The sequence below is a fragment of the Ambystoma mexicanum genome, chromosome 11 (genome assembly GCF_040938575.1).
Source record: "Ambystoma mexicanum isolate Mex_15411 chromosome 11, UKY_AmexF1_1, whole genome shotgun sequence".
NCBI lineage: Eukaryota > Metazoa > Chordata > Amphibia > Caudata > Ambystomatidae > Ambystoma > Ambystoma mexicanum.
Genome location: NC_090934.1, coordinates 1,298,428,408 through 1,298,444,891, shown reverse-complemented (window position 1 = coordinate 1,298,444,891; position 16,484 = coordinate 1,298,428,408). Strand labels below are relative to the sequence as shown.

Below are 16,484 nucleotides of genomic sequence, written 5' to 3'. Positions count from 1 at the left end.
CCCCAACTATGGAACACCAGTGCAGTTATTACACAGGAGCTTGACAAAGAAATGCATACAGTGTTCCTCTACCACCTCGTTTCAGGAAATACTAAACAGGCTCTGGAAAACTAGCACAAACCTTACCAGATGCAGCCTCTAAAAGCAAACTGACAATACTGTGTCACCTTCAAGTCACCCACTGGCAAACGGGGCGAGACCCTACATACTGAAGTAAATCCAACAATGGGTACTGGCTCATGAAGCACCTATATACATAAGGGGGGGGGGGTGTTCTAACAGGCATAAGCCTCACAGCTTAGTCCATATTCATGTTAATTCTGGGTTGTCGCCATAATGACCAGAAAATGAACAAAAAATGAGGACAGCGTTCAAGGAGTGCGTTTGTATCACAGCTTCTGGGGTGTCCTAACAAACTCCCTATTAAACACGGAGCTCATAAACATGTGTATATCAATGACATCTCTCTATGTCTTCATTTAGGTCCCTTGAAACCCAAGATCCCAAATACACTCAAATTGTGTCATGTCAAAAGCTAACTGTTTTATTCTTAGTAAATAAGGCTTATAAACGTCAAATGGCAATTCATCAATACATATAATACAAACATTGAAAAGCGTGCCAAAAATATAATATATAGTCTTACAAATGAATGAAAATAACGCATCCTACAAACAATTCACATACAGAAGAAAATGACCCAACATGTAAAACAATGGTGTGTCCCAGTGATTTTAAACAATTCTTCAGAAAAAATAAATCAAGCTCATAACAATGAATCTCACAAAGCGCAAAAAAAACAAAATCTGCAGCTACTTGGGTGTATATTATCCTAAATATCTGTGTAGTTTTTTTGTTTTTGTTTTAATTGTAACTACGTTCCAGCTCAACTGAGTCTTTCCAAAGGGGGTTTAACAATTAACCCCAATTAATTGGAAAAAACGCGCCCATGGACAGCTGAACACAAGGTCTCGGTTCAACTGAATCTTTTCCAAACCTTCTACAAAACTAGGGGTCTACGTGTAGCACTGGGATGAATCCTAATAGGTGCTGCAAACGTACAGGACTGGATCAAAAAAGATACGAATGATCTACATTTTGGTGGATTGAAATAACTCCTTGGTGGATTGAAATAACTCCCACCTTCCTCGGGACCAGTAGTTGATGTGACCCAGACTCGGGGCAAATAAATACATTAGCCATCTGGTACCAACGTCTTAAGTGTTGAGTGCGTAATATAACATCTCCAATTGCATTGCTATGCTCACATGTACTGATGTACATCTTTCTCATACAGTAGATGGTGACATCATGTAGTGTCGCTGCAGCCTATATTGATAAGTCTGCGGATGGAACCAGAAAGGACAAACAGGAATAGCCTAGGGGCCAAAGCGTGTCTGGTCAGCAGCTTTGAATGTTGATGTATCAGTTCGTAAAGAAGGAAAGTCCCATCGGTCGGGCGTGAACCTTCCAGGGAGTGGTTTCTCTCCTACCAAGCCGCAAGGATTGGCGTTGCTAAAGACTCGTGGTTGTCACGGATACAGTCAAGAAGCAGCTACACTTTAGTCCCAATATGCAGCCAACCAGTAGGTAGGTGTAACTGACACCATCGAGTAAGAATACACTTGCCAACATGGCTTTTAAACCCTGACCACTAATACAACTAATTTTGGATAATTAAGAGGGTATTGAAATATTAATTAACTGTAATGAAGCCAGTTAACACAAGCAAAGGAATGCTGGGAACATTAAAGTTGCTTAATGACTTGCTACCTTTGAGGGTGAGGAAATACGACAAGATTGCATAATTGTTTGCCACATTCAGAGTCGGGAATGGGATTGAGGTGGACTCTTCCAACAGATGTGGGTACGGTACATGGACAACACGATCCCTTTACCTTTCAATCGAGTAGGAAGATTGCGGAGGAGGTGAATGTTCTGGAAATAACTGAGTTGGTGCGGAGCAAGTCAAGGGGAAGGTCTTTATAGGCGTAGACTGTGTGGAGTGCCAGGGGGACCATGTATACGAGGATCAAATAGTTGGGTGGTATTATACATGAGAGTAAGTTATAGGGCAGGTGTGAAGAATTACACCAACTCTGCAACCGTTCGGTCAGCGCAGTAGAATAAATTAGGAGACGGAGGACTGAAAGTGTAGCAGTATCTTGGGGAATATCCATATTTGTGAGCTATGTGTATTTATAACTAGAAATTGGGTAGGGTGTGATGGGAAAGGTGTTAGTGGGCCACTAGACGGAGGAGAAAGGGATGGATTGCAGCATGGTGGTGGGAGGAGAATGTGGGGGTGGCCAATGAGTAGGGTGTGTGGGGATGAACAAGGCCAAATGCATGTCAACTGTAAGCCGCTTTGCCCTTTACCAGACACCTGGTGTGGATAAAGCCTAGGCATGGTGGGTAAAAGTCACGCGATGGATACAACCCAATGGTTCAGTGATCAGCCTATTTGGCAATTAATACCACCCAGGGGAGGGGAGGGAAACAAGTCATCAGGGATGGTCAGGGTCGGACCTCTTCACAGGCAAGAACGTGGTGTATGCATCATGTCAAGTGATGATGGCGGAGAGAAATGGGCTACGCTAGACAAGCTATACCCGACAGCAGGCAAAGCGGCTCAGAACAAAAAACTACTTGCTGAACGCAAGGGGTGTACTAGACAGTTTAGGGATAACAGACTCTTGGCAAGTAAGAATGGGTGCACTTTACGTGGAGACACGAGGATATGGACTTATTCCCGATTAGTAGCATGAAACTTGCTGTACTGTATGCAGCTACGAGGAGGTAAGCTAACAAAGTTAAAGAAAAAGAGCAATAACTTTCTGCATCAGTTGACGAATTCAACGAAGTGCAAAGCCCCAGAGCCACAAGGAACTGGCCACTCATCTCAATTAGCATTCTGAAAAAACTATGACAGTACTATAAAGCCCATAAAAACACACATTCGTATTTAATTCTCAGCATTCTACAAGACCCACTGGGAACGGTTTCATGCTATAAAAAAAAAAGTTGCTATGGGCCGACTTCTCCAAGTAGGAACAAACTTGCAAGATTTGGTTTGGTATGCGAAATCAGAAAGTCAACCTAGATCGTCTAAGAGGCAGTAAAATCTGTCAGTGATGCCATGTTCAGCAGTATCAAAGGACACAAAAGCATTAATTGTTGTTGCTAATGAAATGTTTGACAATTGTCTTCTACAAAGCGAAGAGTCAGCCAACCTACAATGTCTACCTTTGGAGGGGGTGATGTACAGAGGTGCCCATTCTTAAGGTAACGTCGATCATTTTTGCTGAATTACTCATTACTATGAAATTCTAGATGGAGAGAAAAATAAATTAAAAAAAAAAGACTCCCATTTCTTTGGGTAACAGAATACCTGTGATCTGCAACACGATCGGGCGGCTGTAAGTAAATTGATGTAAACTTGTGTTTCCCCCCAGAGTATTCGTGTATAAACAAGAGGATTCCATGGAGAGACTACAGCACCAGGTTTCCCCCAACCACATGGCCTCATCCATCTCGCAACATATTGCATGCCACGTTCATGTACATAGTTGGGGAGCAAAGAGCTTCATCCCCTCGCCTAGTGAGAGCAAAGCACTTTTTGCAGGACGACTGGACCTTTTCCTGAATGGAGGGAGCCTTATAGAGCCTCTTTCCTCCATATCTTTTTTAAAAGGCACTGGTTAGCTTTTGCAGTACACAGCAACCTATGTGCAGTGCTGCTGCAAACACTTTGGGTTCTCCTTTTTATGTTCTTTTGTCTCCCTTGCGAATTACTGTTCTCAAAGGTAGAGAGATACTTATGCCCCTTAGCTTTTCCTTTTGAGATATCACCACACCCTATGTGGAGTGAGTTTACCTAGACCACCCCACCTCTCTGCTCCTGTAACTTTTCAGTTACCCCAACAACCCTATAATTATGCTGGTTGCAGTGGACATATACAACTGTTGTAAATGTTCCCACTGCAGGCTGTATTCACGGCTGCATCTATACACAGGAGGGTCACCTATGTTCCAACATGGTGGCTCCCTTTTCTTGCCATTTCTTGTGTGGCCCGAGGGCAGGAAATATGGAGGAACCCAAACTATCCCGTGTCTGATGTGCCTGAAAGGAACCAGATCCCACTTGGGGGCTGGCTGTCATGATTGGACAGCCACCTGCCCTTTCTGTAAGCTGCAGGGAGAACTTGCAGAGAATGAGTGAAATCCGGATAAAGGTGATGTTCCCGAGGCAGAGGGCAAGCTGACCACTGGAACAGAAGATCCGAAGATGACGCATGCAGACTCTTCCAGTAACCGCGAAGAGACCACTGTTGTCCTGAAACAGACGAGGACCTGGTACCAACTAGCCATAAAATAACCTGCAGATCGAGCCGTCCCCAAACATGCTGTGGCCTTCCAGAGTTGCAAACTACCAATAAGAAGCAACCTATGACCCAAATCAGTCTTCAAAAGAACAAATCCTCCCAGAACTTGGTGAGATCCAGTTGGACCCCCAGAGACAGCCCCTCAAAGTCTCTTCACCTGCGAGCAGGACCAAAGAGTCGAAGACAGGAACATTCATCCTTGGAAGCTTGTAAAAAAAAAAAAAGGCACCAAATCTGCAGACTGATGGAAAACAAACATTCCTGCCGAGACCCTGCTCTCTCTCGACTGCTGCAACATCCCTACCAGAGTCCCTCCTTTCGTCACCACAACCAAGGGTCCACCGCTGCTGCACAGTGAACGAATCCAGCAGCATTTTCTTCAATACTCCTATGGGACTGTGGGGCAGAAACCTAAAGCCATTTTTCTGCTCCTGTGTTACTGCAGTGCTGTATACAGTGTTCACTGTACCATTCGCCCAGGCTTGTGCGCCGATAGGGAGTCCTCCCCTCCCCAGGTTCCCGATAACTAAAGCATTCTACTGACCAATAATCAAAGTATATGGAACTTAACTTTCTCCACTACTGTGTCTGACCTGCATTCCCACCACAACTAGTTAGGGATAGACTGCTAAAGCCTTGTGGCTTAAGAAAAGTATTACAAGTCTAGGTAAATATTGAATTGCTATTGCCGGTGCCAACTTTTATTCCTACAACAGAACATTTTCTGAGTGACTATTTACTCACCTGAAGTATTGCTGATGTTTTCTGTTTTGTTGATTAAGTTGAATAGTACATGCATACCTGAATATAACTGTGCCGAGTGTATATAAAATAAATGTCTATTTTACTATAAATACAAGTGTTATAGAGTTTCTATGGGCCTATGTATTTACTGAGTTCCTTGTACTTACATACAAACTCACATCGTCCTCCTAAGAGGTACTACCAAACCTTTAGGTAGTACAGACGTGTATACCAAAGAGATAGAGTCCCAACTGCTGGTAGCCTTTAGGAAAGCTCCCCTAACATACATCAGTCCAGTAGTTCCAAACCACAGCCTGTATGAAGCCTGCCACACAAACAGGAACGTGCCCCATGTAATGCAGAAAGTTACTCACAATGGAAAAACAAGACCCAAAAATAACAGTAACATCCACTCGTATACCTTAATGGGAAGGGCACTATAACATTAGCAGCACGATAGCCAACACCTTTGGATGGAATAATTACAGTAATGGAATTAGGCAAAGCCATATGGCATGTAAATCAATACTATATATCATAACTAGTCCCTAGAGTTCTCAATCGGACAAAGGCATCTGAACATATAGTCGCAAGATAACATTTGTTTCCCCAGGATGTTGATTTAAGTATTTCTATACACAATGCACTTACGACCCAAAAATATCCATCAGTTTCATGCTATTAAGAGCGTAGCACGGGACAATGCCAAGAATTAAACCATTTTTACAATGAGTTTCAGTACGGTTTATTCATAGATGCAGATGTGGGGTATTTCTTGTCACACTCCAACTTCTTAAAGGTTAAGTCTCGTGGACTGTCTCCCTCTGCCACGTTGCGATGCGCCATCAGGAAGGTTATCCTTTAACAGGGGTAATAACTAGGTACAAGGGAATTGTTATTCCATGCAAGCTGGTACATGAGGATATCCTCAATACTCAAGAGGACAATAAGAATACACCTATTAAGACCCAAGCACGGTCAAAACATATGGGCAACATCAACATACACACAAAAATAATGGACACATAAGCTCAAGACTCATGTTAGTGTTACTAAAGAAGCTAACGAGCTCACCTTGGTATGGAGGGACTAGAGTCTCACATAGGTACCTAAACAAAACTGTAGTTATTTATAGGCAAGTGATTCAAATTTGCGATGAAAGCATTACAAGGGTTTCATTTTATACAAAAGTTCTCATGCGATGAAATCCGATGCAACAAAATTACATACAACCATCTTTACAAGCAGATCACGCCTACCCTGACACATCACCGAGGTAATGATTTGCTCTACTTACCAACTCTACCGTAGCAGCCGGGTGGAAGTGCAATCTGGATGTCAGTTTTCACAAGTGCCTTCTCCATTGAGGGAATCACATACTCGTAAGCACTACAAAAAAGGAGTTCAAATCTAAATAGATGCTTAATTCTTAGCATGCCCAAACCCTGCCCCATTTACAACAAGATTCAACTTGAGGAGTTACAACACGCAAAAACAGAGCTCACGCAATAGCAACTCAGTCACTTTTTTTGTAGAGTACTGAAAAGCATCAGTAACAATAATTGTCCTCATTTCAAAAGGAGCATTATTCCTTTGCCAGTCTGATTAGCAGAATTCCTCCATCTCTATTCAATGACGCCAAAGCATGACAACCATCTCCATTCTCAACTTCCAACCCATTTCACATGTACAAATATTTCGCTTTTGTTATACTCTGTTCCCTCTACACCCGCCTGTTCCAGAATACATTCCTCAAAAGATAAGTGTGGATACCCATGCTGGGCCCACAATACAACACTTTCCCAACCAAAAGAAAGAAGTGTTCAACCATAGTGCTCCTGCCAAAAAACAGGCCGGGACCCCACTAAGAAAAGGTTGCTTTGATCTGGGCCAAGAGACTGATCAAAGAGGTATTGCATGGGGAACAAGCAGAGTTTGTGGATCAACGTAGGGGCACAGACCATCAGATTGGCTCTGGATGTGTGAATGACTTATCACATCCTTCCAAGCCTTTACACAGAGGAAGCCTTTGACCAGATCAATTGGCAATCCATGTTTTAAATGTTGCAACACAAGACCTGTGGGACAAACTTCTATGCAACAGTCAGAACACTGTACAAAAGGAGCTGCATTAAGACAGACCCCACAGGCCTGGGATCTGAAGATGTGCCAATTACACTGGGATACAGGTATTCAACAGGACCATGGAACCTCTGGGTACTGCCACGTGTCCACAGACAGCGAGATCAAAAGGAGGCAGCAAAATGCCTTCTATACACAGATATTCCTAAAGCCCTGAACACTCACTTTGCTGTCTCAACTTGGACAAAATAATATTATCTGGTTACAAGATCAGTTGGGCCAAATAATCCACCCACCTCCCACCTCCAAATATCATGAAAAGGGGAACAAAAGTTGACAGAGTTTGACGATACTGGGAAACCCAAGTCTTCCACGACACAGGCCATCCAATATCGTTGTGCTTTTAGTTTTGTTTAAGAATGGACTAATACTTCCAAAAATGCAGTGTCCTAAATTAGCTAGAAAGGCTGAATATGCAGTAGGGCAAGAAATCCCTTTTGTTACAAGAGCCATTGTGTACTTTTTGATGAAATAGGGTTGATGGGCATCATAGCCACAACACTACTTAAGCCAAGTGTATGCATGCACGCACGAGCCGGCAATCTGCTTTTTCATATTCCTGCATCAACTTATGGGCTTTAAGTGTGCCAGGGCTAGCGAAGGTGGAGCCCAGGCAGTCAAAAAAAAACATATATAAAATAAAAGTCCCCGAGCTACTGTGCTGTTGAGGCACTCTGCCCCCATACTACCAGAGGCAGTTTTCCTTATGCAGGATACGCGCCTTGTGTGCAGGGACTTGCGTTCAACAATACATAAGCTATTAATGCATTTAGGGAAAAGAGACGTTCACAGCAGCCAGAGCTCAACACCAAGGGTGAGCCTCTGCAAACGAGCATACATGATTAGCAGACATTTTGGCGAGAGTTTTATGAGCAACAAGCTTGCCGCTTAATTCTTAAATCATTAGCAAAGAATGTTTGTTGAATGCAAACCTGGTCATTCTCATGCTCCCAAAATGCGCTTCGATTTTATAGCTGGTGCCCCATTTTATTTAGAAGGTGTACTTTAGTAGATCGGCAGCCGTAGTGCAGGTTGCTTGTTCAGCACATGAGAACAAGCAACCTATAAAGGCCCACTTGGGGATCTTCTATAATGTCCAGTACTTATGACAAAAGATGTATAGACTTCAGGATGTCACCTAACAAAATTCAGTAATCGGTGTTAGGATGTTCTTTGAGTTAGTTTATGGCTTTAATAAAAATAAAATTTACTTGTACATGGGGACATTATATAGGGGTGAATCTTTTCAAGTTTCTTAGCAGGGACCCTTAAGGGAAGTGAATGGGGCTGAAGGTACATAATGCTGCATGATTTTAGTACTATTTCACACCAAAATCACGCGGACATCTAGGCGCACATTTACACACAATACTAACACAAAGCACGAGACATACACCACAAAGGCCAATTTGAAACAAAGTGATAATAGAAGAATATCATTTACCATTATTCAGTCAGAAAAAATGCCCATTTAATAAAAAATAAAAACCGGGGGGGAGGGGGGTCTATTTAGGTTCACATTAATTTGAATGGTACTATTCTGACCTTGTATGCAGAGAATAAAACTAAAGCCATACTATTTCTAGGACAAATTATATAGCACAAGGTTATATTTATTATAAAATATGGGTTCATTTCAAGTCACTGCTAAAATAAAACAGGTAATCACATGAAATCCAAAAGGAAAAGCATAATAAATATTCATATTAGCTAAAACTGGGAAGAGGTGTTCAGTTGTTTAAATGGTCCACACCTCAGGTTCACCATTCAACTAAAGTGTGTTATCCTGGACAAGTCATTTAGTCTCGGTGCATCTGATCTTGAGCCCGTTAGTGATGTCAGTTCATAGCGAATGTTAATATATTATGCTATTAGATGTATTTAAAAAAAAGCCTAATGACTTGAGAGTCGATTCATACATAATAGCGTTATTAATGCGTTTCACAGCATGCAGTTATTCTCTAGCGTTTACTTGGCAACGTCTTGCAGTGTAATTTGTGTTGCCTCTAAACATTAAAGACTGATGGTGCTCCTTTCAGTGCCCCTTTCTGTGAAGTAGATTCTATTTCTGTGAACGACCCACACAGGAGCTTACAAGAGCCCTAATAGGGAAATTATCTACATCTTTTAGATTAAAAACATTTTGTTTAGGTTTTCACATGTCACGGGGGTGGAGGGGGCAACGGATGATACCGTATGGAAGAACATAGGCATCGTGTTCTCAGAACAAGGCAGTTTCGGCGCCATACCTGCTGCAGCCCGTGTGCCCATGGGTGTAATACCTGCTGCAGCCCGAGTGCCCATGGGTGTAATACCTGCTGCAGCCCGAGTGCCCATGGGTGTAATACCTGCTGCAGCCCGAGTGCCCATGGGTGTAATACCTGCTGCAGCCCGAGTGCCCATGGGTGTAATACCTGCTGCAGCCCGTGTGCCCATGGGTGTAATACCTGCTGCAGCTCGAGTGCACATGGGTGTAATACCTGCTGCAGCCCGAGTGCCCATGGGTGTAATACCTGCTGCAGCCCGAGTGCCCATGGGTGTAATACCTGCTGCAGCTCGAGTGCACATGGGTGTAATACCTGCTGCAGCCCCTGCAGTGCCTATGGGTGTAATACCTGCTGCCTGCAGCCCGTGTGCCCATGGGTGTAATACCTGCTGCAGCCCGTGTGCACATGGGTGTAATACCTGCTGCAGCCCGTGTGCCCATGGGTGTAATACCTGCTGCCTGCAGCCCGTGTGCCCATGGGTGTAATACCTGCTGCCTGCAGCCCGTGTGCAGCCCGTGTGCACATGGGTGTAATACCTGCTGCCTGCAGCCCGTGTGCACATGGGTGTAATACCTGCTGCAGCCCGTGTGCACATGGGTGTAAGGGCGATCGTTACCTGTACAGGTCGTAGCCGGCCGCTTTGCTGGAGCCCCTGCTCGGGGTGGTGGCGTGCTCGGAGAGCTTGGCGAATTTGAGCACGGCTCCGTGTACTCCAGTTGGGCAGCAGGTCTCCCTGGAGCGCTTGCCGGGCGAGCATCCGTTGGTCTCTTCAGAGCAAGGCATGATTTGAGGAGAGACAAATTGGGGGATGAGACTGATGGTCCGAGCAGTATAAAAGATCGTACACCCCGGCACAATAACCGGCTGCGGCTTCTGCTCACACACAGACCGCGCAAACCGGAGGAACGAGGTGCAAACGAAAAAGATTAAAAAACACTTTATTTTCTATTGCATGCTAAAAACACTAGCCGTCACCGGAGACTGGCGAGATACAACCTCTCCTCAGACACTGCTCATGTCAGCCCTATATCGCTGCCTGCCTTTCTAAAAGAGCGCGCAAAAAAACTCGCGCCAAAAGTAAGACATTATTGACGTAATACCTGGAAAATATATATACTTAACGTGTGCATACAAAACTAAATAACATACAGTTTCGCAAACGAGAAACGTATATTAAAAGTTGTGGAATATTCATAGATAATTAGGGTAGCTAAACGGAGAGCGGGCTATTGAATCCACTCCTACTGGCCCAATCTTAACTATTGTTTAATCACAATATTCGCCCATGTGCCATTATTTGAGGCGCAGCCAAAGAGTAAATAAAAACAACAGTAGTATTCGGTATTCCATTTACACGCGCTTGGTTTAAATGTATACTAAAGCCACTGCATCATGGCCGATCCCTAAACCACTCGCGTAGCGCAGAAGTGTAAAGTGCCATGGCGGCCATCTTAGTGCAGGCATCCTGCAAGAGCACTAGGGCTACCAAAAAAAATAATAATAATGTATTCTGGCCTCTTGGAAAACTATATAGGTTTTCTTTATTTAGATCAATATTTCTTAAATACGTTACACTGGATCTGGAAGCAAATTCAAGTTTTCCAAGAAGTAAATATTTGCATGATTACATTAGAATAGTCGTAATCGTTTACCCATATCACGTACCTGTGTCGCTGCAGATCCATTTCCGCACATAAGTGACATTTACTATTTTATGTAAGCCCAACGCAGCCAGCATCTGTCTCGAATGCATTTCTGCAAATGTATTCAATAGACCAAGCACACGAACCAGAACCATTTTGGCTCGGCATTTCCCAGCTTCTTATTCGTCTCAGTTTAAAGCAACAGTAGCTCTCTCAAGTATAAAACAAGCATTGGAAAAGCCAATAGTTTAGGAATTTACTGCTGTCCTTTGCATTTTGCATCTATAGGCACCAGGTTTCAAGGAGGACGATGTGTTAAGGATGCAGGTGTGCAAGAGAATTCAGATTTTCCACACATTCGTTACAGAAAGTCATAATTCTATTAAAGACACGGAGGCGAAGGATTATGCTTACTCTTCAACTTTACTGTTCAGCAGCAAAGAAACGTTACCAAAGAACATGAATACAAATCTGATAAAAACTACAATAACCATGTTTTTCTAAGCATTTGTAGATCATTTCTATTGGTCCTCAACTGACCATGTGACTATTCCAATAACCAATAAAACAAGTCCTCCATGAAACAAAAACTCCTGTCCTCTTTCCCTTCCTCCTCTTTCTTTGCTGCTCGGCAGCGAGTTAAGTACTTTTCTTTATTACACTTTCGGAATGTGTGTGTGCATGATAACTTTCACCTAAGTGTGACGAGCGTGTTTAGTTTATAGGCGGAACATTCCGCAACGGTAAGGCGGCTCTGAGGGGCGGCGACCGCGACGGGGCTGGTGCTCCGGCGGCCGCAGCTCCTACGAACCGTCAAAGAGGGCACTACATAATGGAAGGGATTATAACATTGATCATTTGCAACAGTATCATATTCATTATACCTCTTGAATAATTTGTTACATACATAACAACAAAAACATGTTATGAAATACAACTAATTCTTACGATTGATCGGGTGGGATAATCCTTCGCCTCCGTGTCTTTAATAGAATTATGACTTTCTGTAACGAATGTGTGGAAAATCTGAATTCTATGTCAAGACCGGAGGCTCGGATTATGCTTGTTCAAAGCTTACTTACCACTAACGATGTTGCACTTTCTAAAGGTTTAAAATAGAAAGTTTTAAAAATCGATTCATTCGACCAATCCGCAGATTTCATAATGTCTTCTACTCTAGCACCTATGTTATATGCTTTAGTAGCCATCGCTCCTCTGGCTGAGTGGGCTCCATACCTCTCAATGTTTATGCCCGCTTCTGCCATCACCCACCTAAGCCATCTGGCTATGGTAGCCGGTCTAACCGCTTTAAAAGGTTTACAAATCGCTATCAATAATTGAGTTATCCCCTGGGGCCTTATTTCCCTTGTCATATCTTCGTATGCCGCTAGGCATCTAACTGGACATAATTTTGGTTGGTTAGGGAAAGCTTCATATGAAATAGATCTCAAACCTGTTTTAGTCCTCTTTGAAATGAGGACGGTCACTCCATTAGGGGACATACTTTTCCTATTAACCTCCAGCGCTCTAACATCAGAAGATCTTTTACATGCTAACAGACATAAGAGCATAGCTAACTTTCCTGAAATTGCTTTACGCGTCAAATCTTGATTATCTGGCCATGTCAAAAATAATCTCAGGACTTTATCTACATCCCATAACTGACTATATTTCTCGCTAGGAGGTTTAATCATCTTTACTCTTCTTAGAAGTCTACAAATTAATGGGTGTTCCCCAATCGCTAGGCCATCAACTCTAGGATGTCCAGCTGATATCGCAGATCTGGCCGTGTTAATGGTCCTATATGCCTTACCCTGCGCTGCCATCTGTGCTAAAAAAATTGATACATGCACTACATCTGTTCTATCGGGATGTATGTTCCTCTCCAAACACCAGCTCCTCCATCTAACCCATGCTGATCTATAAGCCTTATGTGTCCCTGGGGCCCAGGATTCGTTGATGATGTTCTCAGCTTCATCCGATAGTCCTGGCCTAATCCAAGATCCCCTGAAATCGCCCACGCTAACAGGTTGATTCCTCCTGACCTCACCAAAGGGTGACTGAGACCTCTGGGATCTCGAATGATTAATTCTCCGTTGGGTAAAGCCAGTGGGTTCTGGTAAGTCATTTCCAGTAGGCTGGGAAACCACACCTGACTTCTCCAATCCGGAGTTACTAGGATTAGGGATGCCTTCTGACGTCTCACCTGAGCAAGTGTCCTCGTTATCATGGAGAACGGAGGAAATGCATAGTTCCTCTGATGACCCCAGTATTGTAGAAAAGCATCTATCGCTTCTGCCTCCGGGTCCGGTCTCCAGCTGAAAAACCAGGGTAATTGCCTGTTCAATCTCGATGCAAATAGATCGATCTGGCATGGACCCCACCGAGACATTAGTTCCTGGAACACCCTTTCGTCCAGCTTCCAATCGCTGGTGTCTCTGAGGTATCTGGAGTTCCAGTCGGCCACTTCGTTCTGTTGGCCCGGCAGATACTCTGCTCTCACTGAAACTCTCCTTTCCAGACAAAGTTCCCAAAATTCCTTTGCCAGTTCCGCAAGAATTCTGGATCTTGTCCCTCCCAGTCTGTTGATATATCTGACTGCCGAGATATTGTCCATTTTCAGTAGAACGCAACATTGAACTTTCTCCTGTGTCCAGCATTTCACTGCAAAAGACCCTGCCAGTAATTCCAGGCAATTGATATGGAGATTCGTCTCCTGATCCGACCATCTGCCCCCTGTCGACAGATTTCCGCAACGGGCTCCCCAGCCCCATCTGCTGGCGTCGGATTCTATGATCAGGTCCGGGGATGAGCCAAATATGGCTCTCCCGTTCCATGCATCCATATGAATGAGCCACCATTTCAACTCTTCCCTCACTTCCAGGGAAATGTTCACCTTTGATTCGTATGAAGCGCCCTTCCTGAGGTGATAAATCTTCAACCTCTGGAGTGCTCTGTAATGCAGTGGCCCCGGAAAAATTGCTTGTATTGATGCCGCTAGGCGCCCTACTAATCTCGCAATGTCCCTCAGCGATATTTCTCCCTTCGCTAGTGTGTGTCTCAGTTGTTTCTTGATCTCGTTCACTTTGTGGATGGGTAGACTGAGGGTTCCCTGATTCGAGTCCACTATGAACCCTAGGAATTCCATTGCCTGCGTTGGAACTAAGCTGGATTTCTCCCAATTTATAATAAAGCCCAGGCTTTCTAATAAGTCTATTGTTAATTGTACTTGTTCTACCAATGTCTCCTTCTCTTGGCACATCAGGCATATATCGTCTAGATAAATTATGAGTCGTATCCCTTGAGCCCTGAGGTGTGATACAACTGGCTTCATCATCTTGGTGAAACACCATGGTGCTGATGCTAGGCCGAATGGTAGACATCGAAATTCCCATGTCGTTTCTCCCCAGATGAATCTCAGAAATCTGCAGTGTTCCTCTGCTATGGGGATAGTCAGGTATGCATCTTTCAAATCTATCCTGGCTAACCAGACTCCCTGAATTAGAATATCCCTTAGTAGGTGTATCCCTTCCATTTTGAAGTGTCTGTATACTACGTAATTGTTTAGACCTCTCAGGTTGATTATTGGTCTTGTCTTGTGTTTCCCTTTTACTAGGAACATATTGCTTATGTAACCCCCTGACTGGTCTGATGCGGGACGTATAGCTTTTTTGCTTTCCAGACCTCTCAACTCTTTTTCCAGCAATATCTTATCTCCCCTGTTCAATACTATCCCCCTTGGTGGTTTCTCCTGCTGAAGTGTATCTAGAAAGTCTATATAGAAGCCTTGCGCGGTCTGAATCACCCAGGTATCCCCTGATATGTTCAACCAATTCTTTAAAAACTGAGCAGTTCTCCCACCTACCTCTATGGTATTTAGACGTGGGGTTGATAATCTCACCTGGGTTGTTTTGCTGACGTTCACCTCGCCAGTTTCTTCCTCTTCCTCTACCTCTCGATGGGAAGAAAGGTGTTTGTTTGCGTTCCTCATAATCTCTCCATTGTGACCTGTCATGGTAGGATCGATTGTATTGGAACCGGCCAGCCGAACGACCCCTTCCTCTGCTGGCCCGTCCAAAAATCTGCCTTCCGAAGACCCTCTTAAGGGAGGCTTGAGCTTTATCCAAAGCTGCATAGGAGTTTACAAATTTGGTGAGCTCCTTGATGAAGGAGTCCCCAAACAATTTTCCCTTTGCCGAAGTGGCAGATTCTGAGGAGGCTAACTCGCTCAATTTCGGGTCGATCTTTACTAGTAAAGATCTCCTTCTTTCTGTAGTTATGGCATGATTAGCGTTTCCTAACATGCATATAGCCCTTTGGGCCCATCCGATAAGGATTGCCGGGTCAATCGGCTCCCCTTTCATCTTCGCTTCTTATCCCATCTGGAGAATCTTTGTGAGGGGTCCCGTCATATCCAGCATCTTGTCCTGACACGAACGCCAGGATCTATCAAGGCCCTTCCTCACATCTTTGGTAAACTTACTCATAAAAGTTATCATCTTCTCATCTATTACCGGCGTGTCTGCCTCTCCCTCAGGGAGAAGTGGTCTGGGGCATTCCGCCCTCATCTTGCTTCTCGCCTCTCTGGCTAATGGCTAATATGCCGAAATTCTCTTGGGGGGTTCCCATTCTGAGGATCTGGGATGGATCAGAGCTTCTGGATCAAAATCCCCCTCATCGGCAACCTCCTCCTCCTCCTTCTTCCTTTTCTTTAACACTTCATGGCTCTTATCGCCTGAGGAGGATATAGATAACACTTCCTCTTCCTCGGGGTATTCTTCCTCCCAATCATTCTCACCCTCGTCAGAGGAATCTGAGGATGAAACTCGTCCCCTGCTAGGCACCGTCTTACCCTTTCTCTTTCTTTTGCCACCTTTCTTTTTAGGTGGAGAGCTCGGGGGGGTGTGGGCTTCATCTGCCCTACGAGCCAATTTACTGCCCCCTTTTGTCTTCATCCGTGCCTTAAGGCTCTTGTCCACCTCCAGGCCCTGGGATAGTCTGAGCCAATCCTCCATCAGCGCTATCTGCTGAGGATTATGTCCCAGAGGAGCCCCTAGGGCTTTCTGGAAGACAACATTCATGTCCGAGTGGCTCCTCTTTTGGCTGACCCCAGCCTTCCCCTCATCACTAGAGGAACTCATGATTCCCAGGCCCTGGGGAGTAGTATTATGGTATTATATATATATATATCTATATATATATTCAAAATATATATAAAGTATATACCAGGGTTCTCTCAGAACAGAGGTCAGGTGTAGTTTAAATTTGTAAATTATAATTCTTCCCTGGTTTAGTTTATATCA

General features: G+C 44.0%; 1 protein-coding gene across 1 annotated transcript in view; it reads right to left on the bottom strand.

The window, feature by feature from the left end:
* Positions 1-10,967, bottom strand: part of DUT (deoxyuridine triphosphatase) — a 49,214-nt gene extending 38,247 nt beyond the window's left edge. Inside the window, exons 1-2 of the mRNA XM_069624793.1 lie at positions 10,155-10,967; positions 6,427-6,518 (exon numbers count right to left, since the gene is read on the bottom strand). Of these exons, the coding sequence (XP_069480894.1) occupies positions 6,427-6,518; positions 10,155-10,321 (259 nt within the window). The 5' untranslated portion in view covers positions 10,322-10,967. The remainder of the gene's footprint in view (positions 1-6,426; positions 6,519-10,154) is intronic.
* Between the last annotated feature and the right edge of the window lie 5,517 nt (positions 10,968-16,484).